This window comes from Hipposideros armiger, unplaced genomic scaffold (genome assembly GCF_001890085.2).
Source record: "Hipposideros armiger isolate ML-2016 unplaced genomic scaffold, ASM189008v1 scaffold_52, whole genome shotgun sequence".
Taxonomy (NCBI): domain Eukaryota; kingdom Metazoa; phylum Chordata; class Mammalia; order Chiroptera; family Hipposideridae; genus Hipposideros; species Hipposideros armiger.
In genome coordinates, this window is record NW_017731402.1 from 4,174,151 (window position 1) to 4,191,447 (window position 17,297).

The following is a 17,297-nucleotide window of genomic DNA, read 5'->3' on the forward strand; positions in this document are numbered from 1 at the left end:
TCTAAAATTAAGGGACCCCCTTCTTGTCGCATCCACACAGGGCACCGTTGTTAGCAGTGCCTTATGAATTCTTGCAGAGAATTTCCATATATTTATATGCACTACGTTTTTCTTTTCCATGAATAAGGACTATACTGTATGCTATACTATGTATACTATTTTGCACATAGCTTTTTTCACTTAATGATTTGGCATTGCCACATTTCTCTATTTGCATGCAAGTACCCACCTCACTGATTTTAAAGGGTGCCTGGGATGGCATTGTGTGGTGGACCATCATGCATATAACCTGTCCCATTGATGGGCATGGAGGTCATTTCCATGGTTGTTTTGTTGTTGTTGCCATTTTATTTTAATTAATGAATTTATTTATTTTTAGAAATTTTATTGGGGAACAGTGTGTTTTTCCAGGACCCATCAGCTCCAAGTCAAACAGTTGTCTTCAATCCAGCTGTGGAGGGTGCAGCTCACTGGCCCATGTGGGAATGGAACCGGCAACCCTGGTGTTATGAGCCTGTGCTCTAACCACCTGAGCTAACCGGGCCGCCCCTTGTTACAATTTTATTTTCTTATTTTTTATTTTTTTATTTTAATTTTTTTTAGCTGAGCCATCCTGCCACCTGTTGGCAGCTCAGCGGCAGCTCAGCTTGGGCCAGGAATCGAACCGGCAACCCTGTTGCTCAGCGTTCACACTCTTGAGTAAGCTCTTAACCAACTGAGCCATTCTACCGGCCCCCCTTGTTACAATTTTAAACAGTGATACAGTGTATATACATATTTGTGCAAATGCATGAGCATATTTTCAGCATAAATTCCTACAAGTGCAACTGATGGTTTGGCGCATCTTGTGTTTTAATGGACATTTTCCAATTTACCTTCCCATCCACCAGGTATGAGAACACCTGCTTCTCAAACCTTCACAACAGTGGCTAGTATTGTACATTTTAGTCTTTGAAAACCCACTTTGACTTTAAACCTTCTGGGAGCTTGGACAAAAATGAAGCACTGTACTTTTATATATGACGCTTTCAATGTTTCAAACTGTTTTCTTATTGATCCCATTTAATTCTCCAAAAAAATCTTGAGGCAAAATGCCTCCTCCTGAAAAGAATCTAAGAAACCATCATTTCCTTTTTCCATGAAAGAGTAAATAGAGAAGTGATATGATTTTCTCAGTGAGAAAAATTTAGACAAAAGAAGAACTCACGGTTTTAGCTCCCCCCCCCAGCCTCACCCCTCAAGGCCCCGCCCACTCAGCAGCCTCCGCCCCACCCCCACAGCCCGGCGACTCAAAGGCTGCTTTCTAACCAGTACCCTGGGGAGGGGTGTGGATATACCCTGCTCCCTCCTGAGGACATCTGACCTGAGCTCTGTTTCTGAGGGGAGCAGGGACTGACTTACTCTCCCCCAGGGAGGGGGAGGAGACAGATGGTGGGAAGGGGGGCCTGTGGTTGCAGCTGCAGGGCACTGTGGTCAGATGGCTAATCGGGCAGCACCCAGTACCCAGGCAGGGCTCCGTGGCTGTCACCTGAGCTGACCTGGGATGGTGCACCTTGGCACAGTCTGGTGCCCTTTCGCTCTGACTTTGATCAACAGTTCCAGCCCTGATCCCTGAATGCCTACTTCCCTCCTGCCCCCTACACTCCCTTTAAAGGATGTTATCATTGTGTGGAGGGTAGAAGCTGGGTGCTGACCCACAACTTGCTGGGGGGAGTGGGGGTGCCCCTTTAGCAATCCCTCCCTTCCCATCTGTCACACCCCATCCCAGGCCCTGACACCCCCACAAAGATGATGGGGGTGCTGCTGGGCCATATGCTCTGCCCTAGTTGCACTACCCTGAGTTTTTAAATGTGTTCTTTAAAGGGGGCTCTGATTGCAGCCCACCCAGAATCCATGCACCTCCCTGCCACAACCTCACTTTAAAACTCTAGACCTGTGCTGTCCCGTAGGTAGCCACCAGACACGTGGCCTATTAGATGTGTGTATAACACACACATATGGGGGTCTAAAGACTTAGAGAAAAAAGAATGTAAAGTAGCTCAATAATTTTTTTTTAAAGATTTTTTATTGGGGAATTGGGGGGATGGGAACAGCGGTGGGGAATTGGGGGAAGGGGAACAGACAAGTTGTTGTCGTTTTGTTCCTCAGTCTAGTTGTGGAGGATGTTGCTTCACTGGCCCAAGTTAGCACCATCATTGCGCTCTTCCTGGGTGAGGCAGATCAGTCGCCGGCTTCTGGACGGTCGCTCACTGCGGCTGCTGGCTGCTCACGCTGGCTGCTGGCTACACATGGTAGCCCATGGCAACCCACTGCCACAGGGGCTGCAGCCTACCCCGTCGCCGGCGACCCATGGCAGCCCAGCTCCAGGTTGAGCTGTTGTTCAGCATCTTAGCTGTGGAGGGCAGTGTCACTGGCCCTCAGATGTGGGATCCAAACCGGGGCCCTCTGGCATCCCAAGCATAACCATAGCGCCACTCGGCCGGCCCACAATAATTTTTTATATTGCTTACCTGTTACAGTAATCATATTATGGATCGATTGGGCTAAAATATATTAAAATGAATTACACCTGTTTCTACTGACTTTTAAAAATGTGGCTACTAGAAAACTAGGTGGCAGATGTGGCTCAAATTCTATTTCTACCGAACAGCGCTGGTTTAGACACCTTGTGCCTTACCCATCATCTTTGTAGCTGCTTCCAGTCCCACCTGGAAGGAGGTCGGGTATGAGGGAAGGAAGGAAAGAATAAAGCAAGAAAGGGAGAGAGGAAAAGAGGGAGGGAGGAAGATGTTTCCATCTGGGGAGGTGACCTGGAGTCAGGTCTCAGTACTGCTGGATGGTTAGGCCACATTGGGCAAGTCACCTACATTTCTGTGAGCTAGAATTTCCTCATCGGTAAAACAGAGGTAATAGTTGCTTGACAGGAGTATTTTGAGGTTTAGAAATACCCCAAAATCACCCAGCGCAGTGACCAACCTGGGTGACTTGCTCAGTGGCGTACAGTATTTTTCCACCTGCAGCACCTGAGCCAGCACATGATAGGTGCTTGAGAAAAGATTTTGAACCCACGAATGTTTGAGGTGTGAGTGGGAGGTAGTCGCCTACCCAATCTGTTGTGGATGATCTCATCCCCATCTCTATGTGCCCACCTGTGGGGCTGAATGGAACCACTGTGGAGTCACCCTCCCCCACCCGGATCTTTCCTGCCAGGTTGCAGCCCCTTCACATGTATTCCGTGTGCTTGCTGGTTGCATTGTTCTCCCTCGCTCCCTGGGGACCCGTCTGGGAAGTGCCCAAGTTCCACCTGGACAACTGCCGGCAAGCGTGGTGGACAAATTTGCTGCTACTCAATAACTTCCTGTCTGTCCAGAACTCGGTGAGTCCCAAGTTGTTGTCTGTGAAGGGTGAGCCATCCAAAGGTGGTGTCTCATTTCACATGGTTTGGTCAACGTTCCAAGGGCAAGTCCAAGTCTGGTCCCCTTTCTTCTGGCATATCCTCTGGAGTAACAGTGATGCTGTAGGATGGTGGGCTGTGGGCAGGGAGACTAGCCTCCTGTGATGGGGCAGGTGATACTGCAGCAGTCTTGGCAGAGGCAGTAGCTGTGAAAAGCAGGGAGGGAGCAGGTAGTGGGCACTGAGGGGCCAACCACCTAGGTGAGTGTTCTGGGTGCAGCTGACCCTGCTCCATCACAGCTCCTGCTCCAGTCCATGTCCCCACAGGGAAAGACACCGTCTTCACCCCCACACAGAGAGCCAGTAATGGAATGGAACATTGCACCACACCCTCGCCACAAGGAATTCTATTTCATTTTGAGCCAGACCTGACAGGGCAACACATCTGTATATGCGGCTTCCCTAAAGCCCTAATTTCCTCATAATGAACTTGGAGCAAATGGAAGTGGAATAGCTGTAATTAAATCATGTCACTGATTTTGCACATGCCTGGAAGTACAGCTGAAAAGAGAATCGCTAAAGTGTGGCTAATTGTCGCCCATAACCACTTACTAAATAGATGGCTGCCTTCCCTTCTTCCCAAGGTCCCTGCAGCTTCGACAGGGCGTACATCACCATCTAACTGCCTTCGAGTGGGCCCAGGTCTGTGACAGGGCCCACCTGGGATAGTCTGGGCTGCTGGCCCAGATGTAGATGGCTGGGACCACAATCCAGTTGCCTCTCTGAGGTAAAGCCCACCTTCAATCCTCGGAAGCAGAGGTGTGAGGGCCATCAAGCCCTGAGTACCCACTGATTTCCCCACCATGGAACTTGTCTCTACCTGAGACAAGGAAAGCAGCTGTCATTTCTGTTGGGCAAACCTGGTCTCCTTTGGACGGAGGGGTGGGAGGGGAGACCACAGGTCTTTTATCGCTAAAGCACTGGACAGAATTGCTCCCAGGAATTTCCTCACGTTGAAGAAGAAATACAGGTAACTGCCTCATTTCACACAAACATGTTCAGCCTGTTTGAACCATGTGGCTTTGCCCAGACGATCTTACGTCAATCATGCGTGGGAACTCTGGGTTTCCCACATAACTCGCCTGGAGCCAGGTCTCTGTTCTAAATGGAAACTCTCTCTCCACTAAGAGTCGGGCTGGGGAGGGCGGGCAAGGTAAGGAAGAGAGGACAGTGACCCTTCTGACCCTGACCACACCGCAATGACAATTATTCCTTACATTCATGTAACAAGATAGAGTTTAGTTCCCACAAGTGTCCTAGGAGATCAGCTATTATTAATACTTTTTAAAACAAGAGAGAAACGTGTCTGAATTTCCATTTTGTAAAATGGAACCTACCGGGCCGGCCGAGTGGCGCGATGGTTAAGAACTCGCTTGGGATGCCAGAGGGCCCCGGTTCGGATCCCACATATGAGGGCCAGTGACACTGCCCTCTACAGCTAAGATGCTGAACAACGGCTCAACCTGGAGCTGGGCTGCTGTGAGTCGCCAGCGACGGCGTGGGCTGCAGTCCCTGTGGCAGTGGGTTGCCATGGGCTACCGTGTGTAGCCAGCAGCCAGCGTGAGCGGCCAGCAGCCGCAGTGAGCGGCCGTCCAGAAGCCGGCGACTGATCTGCCTCGCCCGGGAAGAGCGCAATGATGGTGCCAACTTGGGCCAGTGAAGCAACGTCCTCCACAACTAGATTGAAGAACAAAACGACAGCAACTTGTCTGTCCCCCTTCCCCCAATTCCTCAGCACTGCTCCCATCCCCCCAATTCACCAATAAAAATCTTAAAAAAAAAAAAATGGAACCTACCATCCAGGCTTCTTACAAGGATTTTAGATGAGATGAGGTATATGAAATATCTGTAACTCAAAATTCCTTTCTCTTCCCGTGGAAATCCCCCGTACCTGCCTCCCGAATTCCTCCTCTGGTCCAGGAAGGGAGGACGTTGCGGGGCAGATCTGGTAAATGATGGAGTGAAGTTAACTTTCTTCTGTTTTCAGTGCATCGGCTGGACGTGGTACCTTGCTAACGACTTCCAGTTCCATCTCACAACACCAGTGGTCGTCTTGGTTCATGGAAAGTGAGTCTCATCGGGCAAGGTTTCTCCCCGTGTAGCCCCTGTCACAAAATCCTTAGAGGGTGCTTCTGTGTATGGATACAACACTAAACATGCCTGACCTCAGAAGCTAAGCAGTGCTGGGCCTGGTTAGCACTTGGATGGGAGCGTCCCAGCTCTGGGCAGGGTAGCCCTTAAATTTTAGGGTATGCACTTTTCAAAAGAGTTTGGAATGGGGACTCCTCCACTGGTTACCTTCTCCCACATTCTCCTCCCATCTTTGTCCCATGCACATCAGTCACTGTTTTTGCAGAGTCGTAATCAGTGTGTATGTAACATCTCGTGCTCAGCTTTTTCCATTTAACTGTTCTCATAAACATTTCCACATATTGACATGACCTGCGCACTTGCCAGGTGTAGGGTTTATATACCATTTTTATGGTTGGGCATCTAGATTGTTTCCAATTTTTCAAGATTATAAATGGCAGTAGAGTGAATGTCTTTGAACACACTACTTTTTCTCTTAGTTATTTCCTTGGGGACAATCACGCCAAGTGGAGTTACTCGGTCAAAGGGCAGGAACGATTTTGTGGTGCTTGTTACGCATCGTGAGATTGCTCTCTGGAAATAGTGAAGTCATTTACAGCGTCCCAAGCAATACATCAGCGTACCTGCTGTTCCCCATGGGACATTTATCACCTGAATTTTTGTTAGTTTTAGAAAAGCTTGAAGGCCTCAATAATTCATGGAGAGACTTATAGTTTGTGGATTACCCAAGCCATATTTTAAAAGATTTATTCTTCTCATTTGTTAACATCTGTGTTCAATTTAAGAACATTGGGGGGAAAAACATTAAAAAAACATTGGGATGAGCCCAGGGGATCACAATCACCCTGGACCCATTACATCTCCTTCAAGGAGAGGCAGATTTCTTGTCAATATTTTGGTGTGTGTCCTTCTGATCTTTTTTTCTGCACAGCTTTTTATACATAAAAGGGTTCTGCATATACACTTTAGTATCTTTCTTTTAACAGTTTTATGATTTCCCTATATTATTTTATTTTTTTAAGTAAACATAATTTTGACATCTGTATAACATTCCATTCCATGAATGAACTATAGTTGACTTACACCTCCCCCTATTGTTAAATACTTGGGTTATTTCCAATTTTGTGCCTTTATAAATAATAGCCTGATAAATGTTGTCATGGTAACCATGTCTCTCCAACCCCAATGTTGCTTTAGAAATACCCTTAAGAAGAATTGCTGGGTCAAGGGGCATATAAATGTCTTTTGGGGTCTTGAAGCATAATAACACATTGCTTCCCTTAAATGTTGTGTCAATCAATACTCAGTCCTCTGGCCATCTAATAACACCATTGCCAATATGGAATATTAATAGTAAAATAAAACAAAATGCAAACTTTATTATTTTGATACATAAAAAGAAGCCCTCATGTTTCACATCCAACTTGTAAGTGTTTGATTATTAGGGGGCAGAGCTGAGTTCCAAATATGTGTTCGCCAGCTCTGTCTCGTGGTTACATTTCATGCCCTGTGGAAGGCACACATTTAAATCTTAGGCTGGCCTGCGATGTCACCCATTCAGGTCACATGCAAACAATGAAGTTCCTGGGCAAGGAAAATGCATCCTAATGTTTTTAATTTAAGAACTGAGCATTTAAAAAAAAGGCAAAGCTGCTTTTTTACATCTATATCTTAAACACACAAAGCCTTCTAATTGAAATGTAAAAGATTTTTCGGCTGGCCATTAAAAAAATTGTTCCATGGCTAACCAGTAAGAGGCGATTTGCTACTATAGTGAGTTTGAGTCAGAAGATGTGGGTTCAAAGCATGACAAGTAAATGACTAGCTGGGGGACCCAGGGTAAGTTGCCGGACTCTTACTGTCATTTTTCATATCTGTGAAATGGAGATGAAAACACTTCACGTCAGGGATGGAGGATAAAGCGAGATCATACATATGGGAACCAGCTCAGTGCTTGCTTGTTTGTGATGTGCATCCACATGTGATCTCAGTCACCTGTCCTTTGAGATCCCATGTAAATGCCATTGTCCCCAGTCACCACCCCCAAGCAGTGGCAGCCCCTTACCTTTCCTGGTCTCTGCAGGTACTGGGAGAAGGGTCGCTGGAGAACCTGCTGAGTGTCTGCTCAGCTGGACCTGTTCAGCGTTGGCCATCTCACTGTCTTCTCTGCACCATCCCTATTCCACAGGGGGCTCCCTCTCTGTGCAGCTCGTCCCCCTCCTTGAGTCCCCCTCTCACCACCCTCTCTGGTAGATATTGGTGTGGAGCAGATATTAATGAAGGCTTCCTGGATTGGAGGTTTTGCATTCTTCTTTGGCTCAGCCTGACCCCTTCTCACACACTTCCGGCTTCACCACTTCTCAGTTCCTTCTCCTCTGAGGGGGCGGTGGGGAGATGAGGTGACCATGAACAAGTACCCTGTCCTGGGGAGTTGGATGTCTGTACCTATATGCATTACTACAGAAGGAGGGAGAGGTGAGGCCCAGGTTCTCCATTACTCATTCCCCCAAACAAAAGCATCTTAATCTCATGTCTTATTTTCTAGGGGGGCAGTGGGAGAGTGCAATTTTTGATAGCATACTAGAACTGATAAAAGCATATGAGATTCACTATGGAAATAAGATCTGATAATCACATTGCTGTTGATTTTGGGAATAAAGCTTAAAAAAAAAAAAAAGCTCTGATCATCCTCTTCTGGAAAGACCTACCACCCCATGTCTACATTATTTATACCCACATCTCCCCAGGATGAAGCCACTGAGAGTGGAGGCAATCAGTAATTAGTGCGATCTTCACCCTTCACCCCAACACGGAATCAGGCAAGGAAGGCCAGGAGTAGATGAGGTGCCTGTGGGGTGGACGGTGAGCAAGGTCCCCACCTCAAGCCCCTGAGAGGGGCCGGCTGATCCCCTGGACCACTCCTGGGTCACTGATTCCTCCTGCTCCCAAGAGGAGGGGCTCCCTGAGCGGGAGCTGAGACACACGCAGGCCTACTGGGGCTCTACTTGGCGTGGACTCTCCCTCTTGCGAGAAAGTCAAACCCTCAGAGCTCCCTCAGGGGAGGGGGAGCAGCTGGGCCCAGCAGAGTCAGGGCTGGCCAGTTCTCTGGGGCTGTCACAGTCTGTGACGGGCTACAGCCCCTTGACGGGCTCTGGAGACCACAGCCGGTGCCTTCAGATACAGATGGGGCAGGTGCGAAACATCAGCAGGCTCTGCAGCCCTGGAAGAGAAGAAAGGGCCGGTCTCTGCAGGCCTCCTCAGAGATGGCATTTGCAGGAAGATGCTCTGACTGCCGGTCTGTGTATTTAGTGAAGGAAAAGCAAGAGCAATCCCGGCAAGGATGCTGGGGGCGGACAGAGGCCTTCGAGGCAGCCCAGAATCTTCTCAGACCAGAGGGACATACGCTGTTCTTCCTTCCTCCTCGTGGACGACAGTCCCCAAACGGGCCTTCTGAAAGACCAACACTCCTGAGAGAACGGGGCCAGTGATCAGGGCTTGAAGCTCTGGGCCTTTCTCAACCTCATGGTCCTGGGAGCAGTTCCCTCAAAGAGCCAGGAAATACAACCGTTAACCTGAGCTGGCCGAGGGAACACCTTGGCACCAGGCCATGGGTGCTGTGGCCAAAGGTCCTGCTTAGCGACTCGGGGGCTCAGGAGGATGAAGGACTAACAGAAGGGAGGGTGGGGCATGTGTCACTCTCTCCCTGTCTGGTTGTTTCGGTATCTCTGTGTATTAGTTTGCTCGGGCTGCCATGACAAAGGACCACAGATGGGGTGGCTTCAATAACAGGAATTTATTTTCTCATAGTTCTGGAAGTTACAAGTCTGAGATCAAGGTGTCCAAGGGTTGGTTTCTTCTGAGGCCTCGCTCCTTGGCTTATAGATGGCTGCCTTCTCCCTGTGTCCTCACATGGTCTTCTCTCTGTGAGTGGCTGTGTTCCAATCTCCTCTCCTTATAAGGGCACCAGTCACATTGGATTAGGGCCCATCCTATATCCTCATTTCACCTTAATTAGCTCTTTAAAGGACCTACCTCCAAGTAAAGTCATATTCTGAGGTGCTAGGGGCTAGAATTGGGGAGACACAATCCAGCCCATACCAGCCTCTATCAGGAAGCTTTATTAGTTTGGTTACAGCAGTGGTTAGCTAGTGGAGACTTGTCTGACTCCTAAGAGAAGCTGCCACACATTGAGCTCAAGTCCCCCAGGGAGTTAAACAAACTTTTATGTGGGTGAATGTGGGTTTTTATTAGATGGCCTGACTGGATGGTTTACTTCTCACCTAGGACGATCAGTTCTTAGTACCTCCCCACTCTACACCTGGCAGGAACCTGCTTGAATGTCCTTGTGACTGAGGAGACCTGACTCCAATGTCACCATGTTTCCTAGAGGCTGTAATATTATAGAAGGCAGATTTCAATCCCTCAGCTAAAAGACAGCACTATCCAAGCTTGTGACTCTACAATTACATTGAGCTTTTACATGGAGGGTGGGATGAAAGGTAGGCTTTTTTCCTTCAGAGGACGCACTCATAGAATGTCAGTAATTGAAGGACAGAGCCAGAGGGTCTGGCAAAAGGCACAGTAAATAGACAGCATAGTTACCCTGCCTCCCTTACCCATACTCAAGGCCGACATTACTAATCAATCACAGCACTATTGAGCTCAGACTCCTCCTTTCCATGCGTTAACACTAATCTAGAATTGGCACTCTGGATGAAAATCATTTGCCCCCTGTATCACTATGGTGATAACTGAATGGTATCTCATCCCTTCCTCATGAAGAACCACGGCAGCTTCAAGCAGCAGAATAGGATTAGCAAAAGCATCAGCCAGGCAGGGTTGTACCTGGAAGGTCTTGCACCTATGTTTGACATTTCTCCTATACCACTGCAGATCCTCTTGGTCCCAAGCCCCACAATTCTCAGTAGGTACAACCGGACAGGGCTTCTCTCTGAACGTGTGTCCCTAAACCTCCTTTCCTGCCCCAGAACCTCCGACCCTATACCTGAGACTCTTTCAGGAACCCTCTCAGCCTTACACATGCACAATCCCAAAGTGTGGAGGAATTCATTGTTGCGAGGTCACCCTTGACCCACAGGGGATGGAAGACAGTAGGAAAATGCTTCCCTCTTTCATCCCCCAGGACAGTTTTCAGGTCATTTCATAAGGCTCTGCAGAATGTTCTGGAAGAATTGAGCATTGGCCACTTGGATAGCTCATCCTTGCATTGACTTTCCCTGCGTCCCTGTTTCACCATCCCTCATTTCCACCCCCACAGGTATTTATCTCAGACTCTGCATCTGGGTGTGTGTGTGGGGAAGTCCCCAGATCCCCCTCCCTTGTGCCTGGAGTGGGTACCTGTGCACCCAGGGTCCCACCCTTCCTCTCCCAGTTCATTTCTCTCCTAAATCAACCACCACTATGTCCATATGGTGCTTCATAGGTGACAAGAGATGTTCCCAAGCATGGTCTCATTTTGAGTTGCACAGTAAACTTCAAGGTGAGGCAGGTAAGGGTGCCTTGACTATTCCTTTCTAGACAGGAAACTCAAGGTCATGGTCAAGGCTCTGCCCAGGGTAGTGCAGCTAGTAAATGGTCAAGTCTAAAGGCTAACTCTGGTTCTCCAGTTCCAGCCCAGCTATCACTCCACTCAGCCACAGCGGCCCCCATATTAGCCTGTCTCAAAGGCAGGCCTCGCAGGAAGCACCTCTGATTGCCAAGGTTTCAAGTCTTTTGCGTCCACAAATTTTGCGGTGAAGGAAACTGAAGGGCACTCCTGTCCATTCCTCTCTTCTTTGCAGAAGTAAACATGTCCTTGTCCTCCTCGGGGCCCTGCTGTTCTTGGCGTCTTTCACGGCCACTGCTCTGCTCACATGGGCTCATGACCTTCCGGTGCCAGATCCGTCAGAAGCAAGGTAACCGCGGTTCCCAGGCTACCCGGCTCTGTGCCTTTTCTGCCCTTACAACGGCCAGGACCTCCCAGGGAGGGCTGCTGAAGGAATGCCAGGCGGTTTGCACCCTGTGCTCATAGGCTTGTAGAAAAACTGGGAGGGAAATGTTTGGCCTGGATGGGAAAGTTGATTGCACTTTTGTTTCAAACTTCTGAACCTTTCAGCTTGTGCTGGGGGGGTCCTCTCGCCACTGAAATGCTTCTCGGAGGAAAGGAGCGCCCCCACGTGGCTGTATTGTATTTCTTCTCCAGTGGCAAACTGCTGCTGGGAGGCTCTATGGCTGGAATGGAGAGACTTGAGACTTGAGGAAGTTGGGGTTACTCTTTCAAGGTCACACGGCTAGTAAATGGTAAAGATGTCAGTTGAACCTAGGACCTTACCCACTATGCTATTTTGCCTCCCAGTGAGGTATGTATAACAATTCTTCCTTTAAAACACCCTGTGTATTATTATACAGGGAAAACTGATACATGACCTGTAAATCTGTTCTCAATGCAGCAGTCAGAGTGATGCAAATGAAAATTAGATCTTGTCAGTCATCTGCTCAAATTCCTCCAATGGCGATCCACTGCTCCCCAAATAGAATCCCCATGTGACCTCATCCATCGCTCCCCTACTTGCCGACTCTGGACCAGCCACGCTGGCCTCCTTACTTCCACATGCCACGGCTGCTCCCTCCTCAGGGCATTTACACTTGCTGTTCCCTCACACTAGAATGCTTTTCCTTTGGAATGTAGATCTGGGCAGGGCTTGCTGCTTCACTTCCTACAGGGATCTGTGCAAACGTCACCTTCTCAGAGCAGCCTTCACTGCCCTCCCAATGTAAAACAGCTCAATCCGTGCCTGGTACCTATCTAAGTGCTCAATGTGTGTTTGTGAGTGAAATGAATGAGTGAATGAATGAATGCACCCTAGGCCTTTTGACCTGGCGAGCATTGTGCCCTTCCATCATGTTACTGGCCTCTGTGGGCATGGCCAGGTGACCGAGAGGAGGTTCACTTCTGTCTCGCCTAGTGGTCCTCCACTCTGGATGTACAGGAGAGCCCTGTGGGGGGCTTTTAAATCCCACTGGTGCTTCCAGAGAGCACCATCTCAGCCCCAAAAGAACCAGACTCTCCAGGGGCGTGGCTCAGGCAACTGAATTTTATACAAGCTTCCAGGAAGAGAGTCACTTCTTTCAGAAGAGGTTCACTTCTAAGAGCCACATTTTTAGAGTCATCCTGACCTACCAACCACCAGGAACAACTATTGACAATCAATGCAGGCATCCTCTGTCCTTGGGATCCGGAGTGAAGGGGCCCAAGGGAATTTTGGATCCTACGGCAGGATCATGGGGTCACTGTTTGGTGATTGTTGCTGTGGAAATGAACAAATGCACCCCCAATTTCCTTTGGATCTGCTGTCTCAGTGAGTATCTGAGAGACTCGCTTTTCCATATCCAGACCAAACATAACCCTTTGTCTTATTTCCTGTGTTTTTAGTGAGAATGCGACTGCGTTGTATTTCTTGGAGTACTACACTAAGCCCTACTGCAGATTTGGGCCATTCCTCGTGGGCCTCTTTCTGAGCATTTTCATGCACCAAAACCACCAGGCAAACATTCTCCGAAGCAAGGTAAGGTTTCCCCCTGCCTCACTGGAAGGGCCAGGTCTGGTTGGGCTGGGGGTGACCCATGTGGCCAGGCTGTTACAAAGCCACGGGCAGGAGCACTTCCTTGGGCTGTGGTGTGCTAGTGATGTCTCGGTACTAGAGAATAAGAGGGACCTTATCTTCTTGCTAGAGCCTGATTCTCGTTCCTTCATTGAACTCTCCTAAGAAAACTCCCGACCTGGAACCCAGTGGGGTCCCCTCCATCAGAGCCTCGGTACAGATCCAGGGACACCACCGATAGGGGAAGACACACCCAGTGAGATTACAGTGGTCATGAGATTACTTTTAATAACATATGCTCTTTGGTTTCGATGGCCAGGATTCTTGGTCATATTTAATGGTTCCATCTGAGAGTATCAGAACGTAAGGTGCCTACAGGGAGAGCAGCTATTACTGTGCCTTCTGGGGTGGGCCTTGAGCACCACAGTTCATTTCCTGGCTCCATTGCGAGTAGTCATTCTGGTTCACCAACAACCGCATTACTGTTGCTCAAGCTGGAAACCTGGATTCATTTGGACACCTCCTCCTGGTTGACCACTCCGCCCCATCCAACCAGCCACCAGCCCTGACAATTGCTTCTCCTGCCATCATTCTCTTAGCCTCTCCAACTGACCTTGTTGAAGTTTTTCTCATTTCTTGCCTGGACTTCTTCATTACTTTTCTTGCCTCCAGCCTTGTTGATCTCAAATCCATCCTTGGGCAATCTATTTAAAACATTACCTTGGCCTTGGTCTTGAGCTGTGCAAAACCTTTTCAGTGGCTTCTGTTGACCCATAAGACTGAAGGCAGGACATGTCTTACCCACTTCTGATTCCCCAGCACTTGCTTCTGAAATCCTGATTCACTGAAGGCATTCAATAAATGAATGAATGATAATTTGCTTCTCAGTGGAAGAAGGGCCGGGAACTCCTTGCACGACTAGGGTACAACGTCGGCCCCAAATTCCCTGTGCTGGGCCCCACCTTTGTTTGCCTAGGTCTGGTGTGTACCTCACCTAGACATTCCAGCGAAGGCCCTGGTCCTTGGAAAATCTTGTGGTACTCACGCCAGGAACAGGAGATAGGGCTTAATTGGAAGGAATGGCTATACAGGGGCTATGTGGCTTTTCCAATAGGGCCGAGTTATGATATTACCCTGAAATGCACAGTTCAGTTGTAAATTACAATGGGGTGCCATGAAAGAGGTGTTTCAGGATAGTTCAGGTTACACGGGTGCCCGGGGAGAAAGTGGAAGACCTAAAATGGAGATGGAGCATTCGGGAACCACTTTGAGGACCAGGCTAGGGCCAGAGAGCGTGGAGTTGGAACACAGTCAAGCTGAGCTGGAGAAGCAATGGAGAGGGATGGGTCAAAACCTTTAGAAGCCAGAAAATCAGGGCACAGAGGCCCAGCTGGAGGCAGCTCGGGCATATGCCGTGTGCTAGGAATGAGGTACGGCAGTGTGCATTATCACTAATGGATGGAAGGGGATTCCCAGCTAAAAGAGGGGACTTGTGGAGAGCCCCTGAGGAGAGCCTCTTTCCTCCTCTGTAGCCAGAACTCAGGACATGAACCTGAGACCCCAGGAGGGGAGAGCTTCTCTTAGCAACAAGATTGTGGACGGATAAGATGCTAGTTCAAGTTCAATGTCAATGTCATCATAGGAGCTTGAGAACTGGGACAGAGAAGTAGGAGAGATTCTTAGAAGATACACCTGGGTCGGAAAAGGTCAGGTACGGTGGCATAAGATCTCAGATACTAAACTGAGCCCAGGAGTAGAATTTAACTCATGGGGCTATTCTTTGAGCTGAAAACGTCTCCATTCTCCTTCTGCCATTTTATGTCCCCAGTGAGCAGGGTGCCACCCAGGTAGGGGCTAACAGCCCTCACATTTGTGGTGCGGGCAGAACCAATCAAGAAACCTTTTGGTTAAGCGACAGAATGAGAGGCTCGTAGTGGTGGGAGTGGGTTAGAGCATTACCTGTTTTCTTTTCACTTTCATTTAAAAATAATTCAAGATTCACAGGCAAGTAGCAAAAAATTGCCCAGGAGGTCTCATGTCCTTTTGACCCAGGTTCCCCAGTGGTAACATGTTATGTAACTGTGGTACATTGTCACAACCAAGAAATGGACATTGGCACAATCCATAGACCCTAGATCCGCCAGATTTGTGTGCACCCATTTATGTGTGTGTGTACAGCTTCATATAATTTTATCAAGTGTGTACATTTGCGTAACCACCTCCACAGTCGAGGTACAGAACTCCTCTGTCACCACAAAGATCTCCCTGGTACAAGCTCTTTATGGTCACACACCCTGCCCTCCCCTACACTGTCCCAACTCTAACTGCTCATAACCATTAATCTGAACTTTCCATTTTAGTCAAATTTGGGCACTGATTGATGTTCACAAGTAGACACCTAAAGTGACCGTGATAACACACACAAAGGGAAAGGAAGTAAATACACAACGGCCCCAATGGGCTATGAATGGCATCTTTCCTCTCCCCATAGGTACAGGCTCTGCTGGGGTGGATTTGCTCCCTGTCCATCATGTTCGCAGTGGTTGCTCTGGCGTACGCAGTGGATGGCACCTCTGTCACCCCTTCAGTGGCAGCTGCTCTCTACCAGGCCGTCCACCGGACCCTGTGGGCAGTGGCTGTGGGCTGGGTCGTGTTTGCATGTCAGGAAGGCTATGGAGGTACGATGCTCGTGTGACTCACACTGTCCCTTTGAAGGTGACTAATGTGGAAACAGTGTACACGGAGGGGCTTTTATTTGCTGATGAGTGACTCAAAAACATCAATTTGTCCTACAGACCGAGTGCAAAGCCCAAAGCCCACATCCTTCATTTCTGTGCGATAGTTCCCTTCTCAGATATTTGATTATTCCATGGGGCTGGGAAAGCGGAGAGACCAGGAGACTCTACGAGGCTGAATAACAGTCCCCAAAGATATAAGGTCCTAATCTCTGTAACCCTGTAGATGAGATTAAGTCAAGGGTCTTGAGATGGAGAGATTATCTTGGATTATTCATGTGGACCTTAAATGCAATCTCATGTGTCCTACTAAGAGGGGCAGAGGGAGATTAGACTATACACAAGGGAGACAGGGTATGAAGATGGAGCAGAGAGATTTGAAAATACTGGAGTTGGTTGGAATGATGTGGCTGCAAACCAAGGAATGCTGGAAACTACCGGAAGCTGGAGGAAACAAGGGATGGATTCTCCCCTGGAGCCCGCAGAGGGAATGTGACTCTGCCAACACCCTGATTTTGGCCATGATACTGATTTGGGACTTCTGGTTCTCAGAATGAGGGGAGAATAAGTTTCTGTTGTTTTAAGCCACTGTGCTTATGCAGTTTATTACAGCTGCCATAGGAAACGAATCCAGAGCCATACAAAGTAAACACATTTATATTATAATTTCAGATGCAGATGAATACAGTGATTAAAAATAAAGCAGGGGTTGGAGGGTAACTGGAGTAGGGGCGCATTTGCAAATACATGGTTCAAGGGCCGGCCGAGTGGCTCAGTTGGTTAAGAGCTCGCTCAAGAGTTTGAGCTCTGAGCAACAGTGGTTCGAGTCCAGCCCGAGCTGAGCAGCCCCTGAGCTGCCAACAGGTAGCAGGATGGCTCAGCTAAAAAAACAAACAAAAAAACAAAAGAAGCAAATACATGGTTCAAAAGCATTCCAGGCAGAGGGAAATGACAAGGCAGGGGTCTCCAGACTGGAAGGAGCTGAGCAGGTGACAGAAATAACAAGACCAGTGAGCTAGGGATCAAGGGTCAAGGGTCAAGGGATGGGAAGGAGGACAGAGAGGAAGGTTGCAGACAGGTCCTGCAGGACCTCTGAGCTCCTGGGGAAGAATTTGGATTTTATTCTAAACACCGTGTGACATAATCTGATTTGTGATTTTAAAAGATGAATCTGGATGTTGGATGAATGAGAGCAGAGAGACCAATAGATCCATGAGGAAGCTACTGTCCGGTTCCATGGGGGAGGAAAGCAGGACTCACTGAGGGTGTTAACAGAGGAGGTGGTGAGACACGGTCAGCTGTGAGATATGTTTTTAAGAGAGATTGACAGCACTCTGTGGGGTGCAAGACAAAGAAAGGAGTCTGGGGTGGTGGCAACACTTTTGTCCTGAGCAACTGAGCTAGCAGTGCTCCACCG

At 48.5% G+C, this 17,297-nt stretch overlaps 1 protein-coding gene across 1 annotated transcript in view; it reads left to right on the forward strand.

The window, feature by feature from the left end:
- The window catches only part of LOC109381721 (O-acyltransferase like protein-like), a 66,109-nt gene extending 50,269 nt beyond the window's left edge, over positions 1 to 15,840 (forward strand). The window contains exons 7-12 of the mRNA XM_019640610.1: positions 2,693 to 2,723; positions 3,211 to 3,376; positions 5,441 to 5,520; positions 11,346 to 11,459; positions 12,977 to 13,109; positions 15,637 to 15,840. Coding sequence (XP_019496155.1) covers positions 2,693 to 2,723; positions 3,211 to 3,376; positions 5,441 to 5,520; positions 11,346 to 11,459; positions 12,977 to 13,109; positions 15,637 to 15,840 — 728 coding nt within the window. The remainder of the gene's footprint in view (positions 1 to 2,692; positions 2,724 to 3,210; positions 3,377 to 5,440; positions 5,521 to 11,345; positions 11,460 to 12,976; positions 13,110 to 15,636) is intronic.
- The last annotated feature ends 1,457 nt before the right edge of the window (positions 15,841 to 17,297 follow it).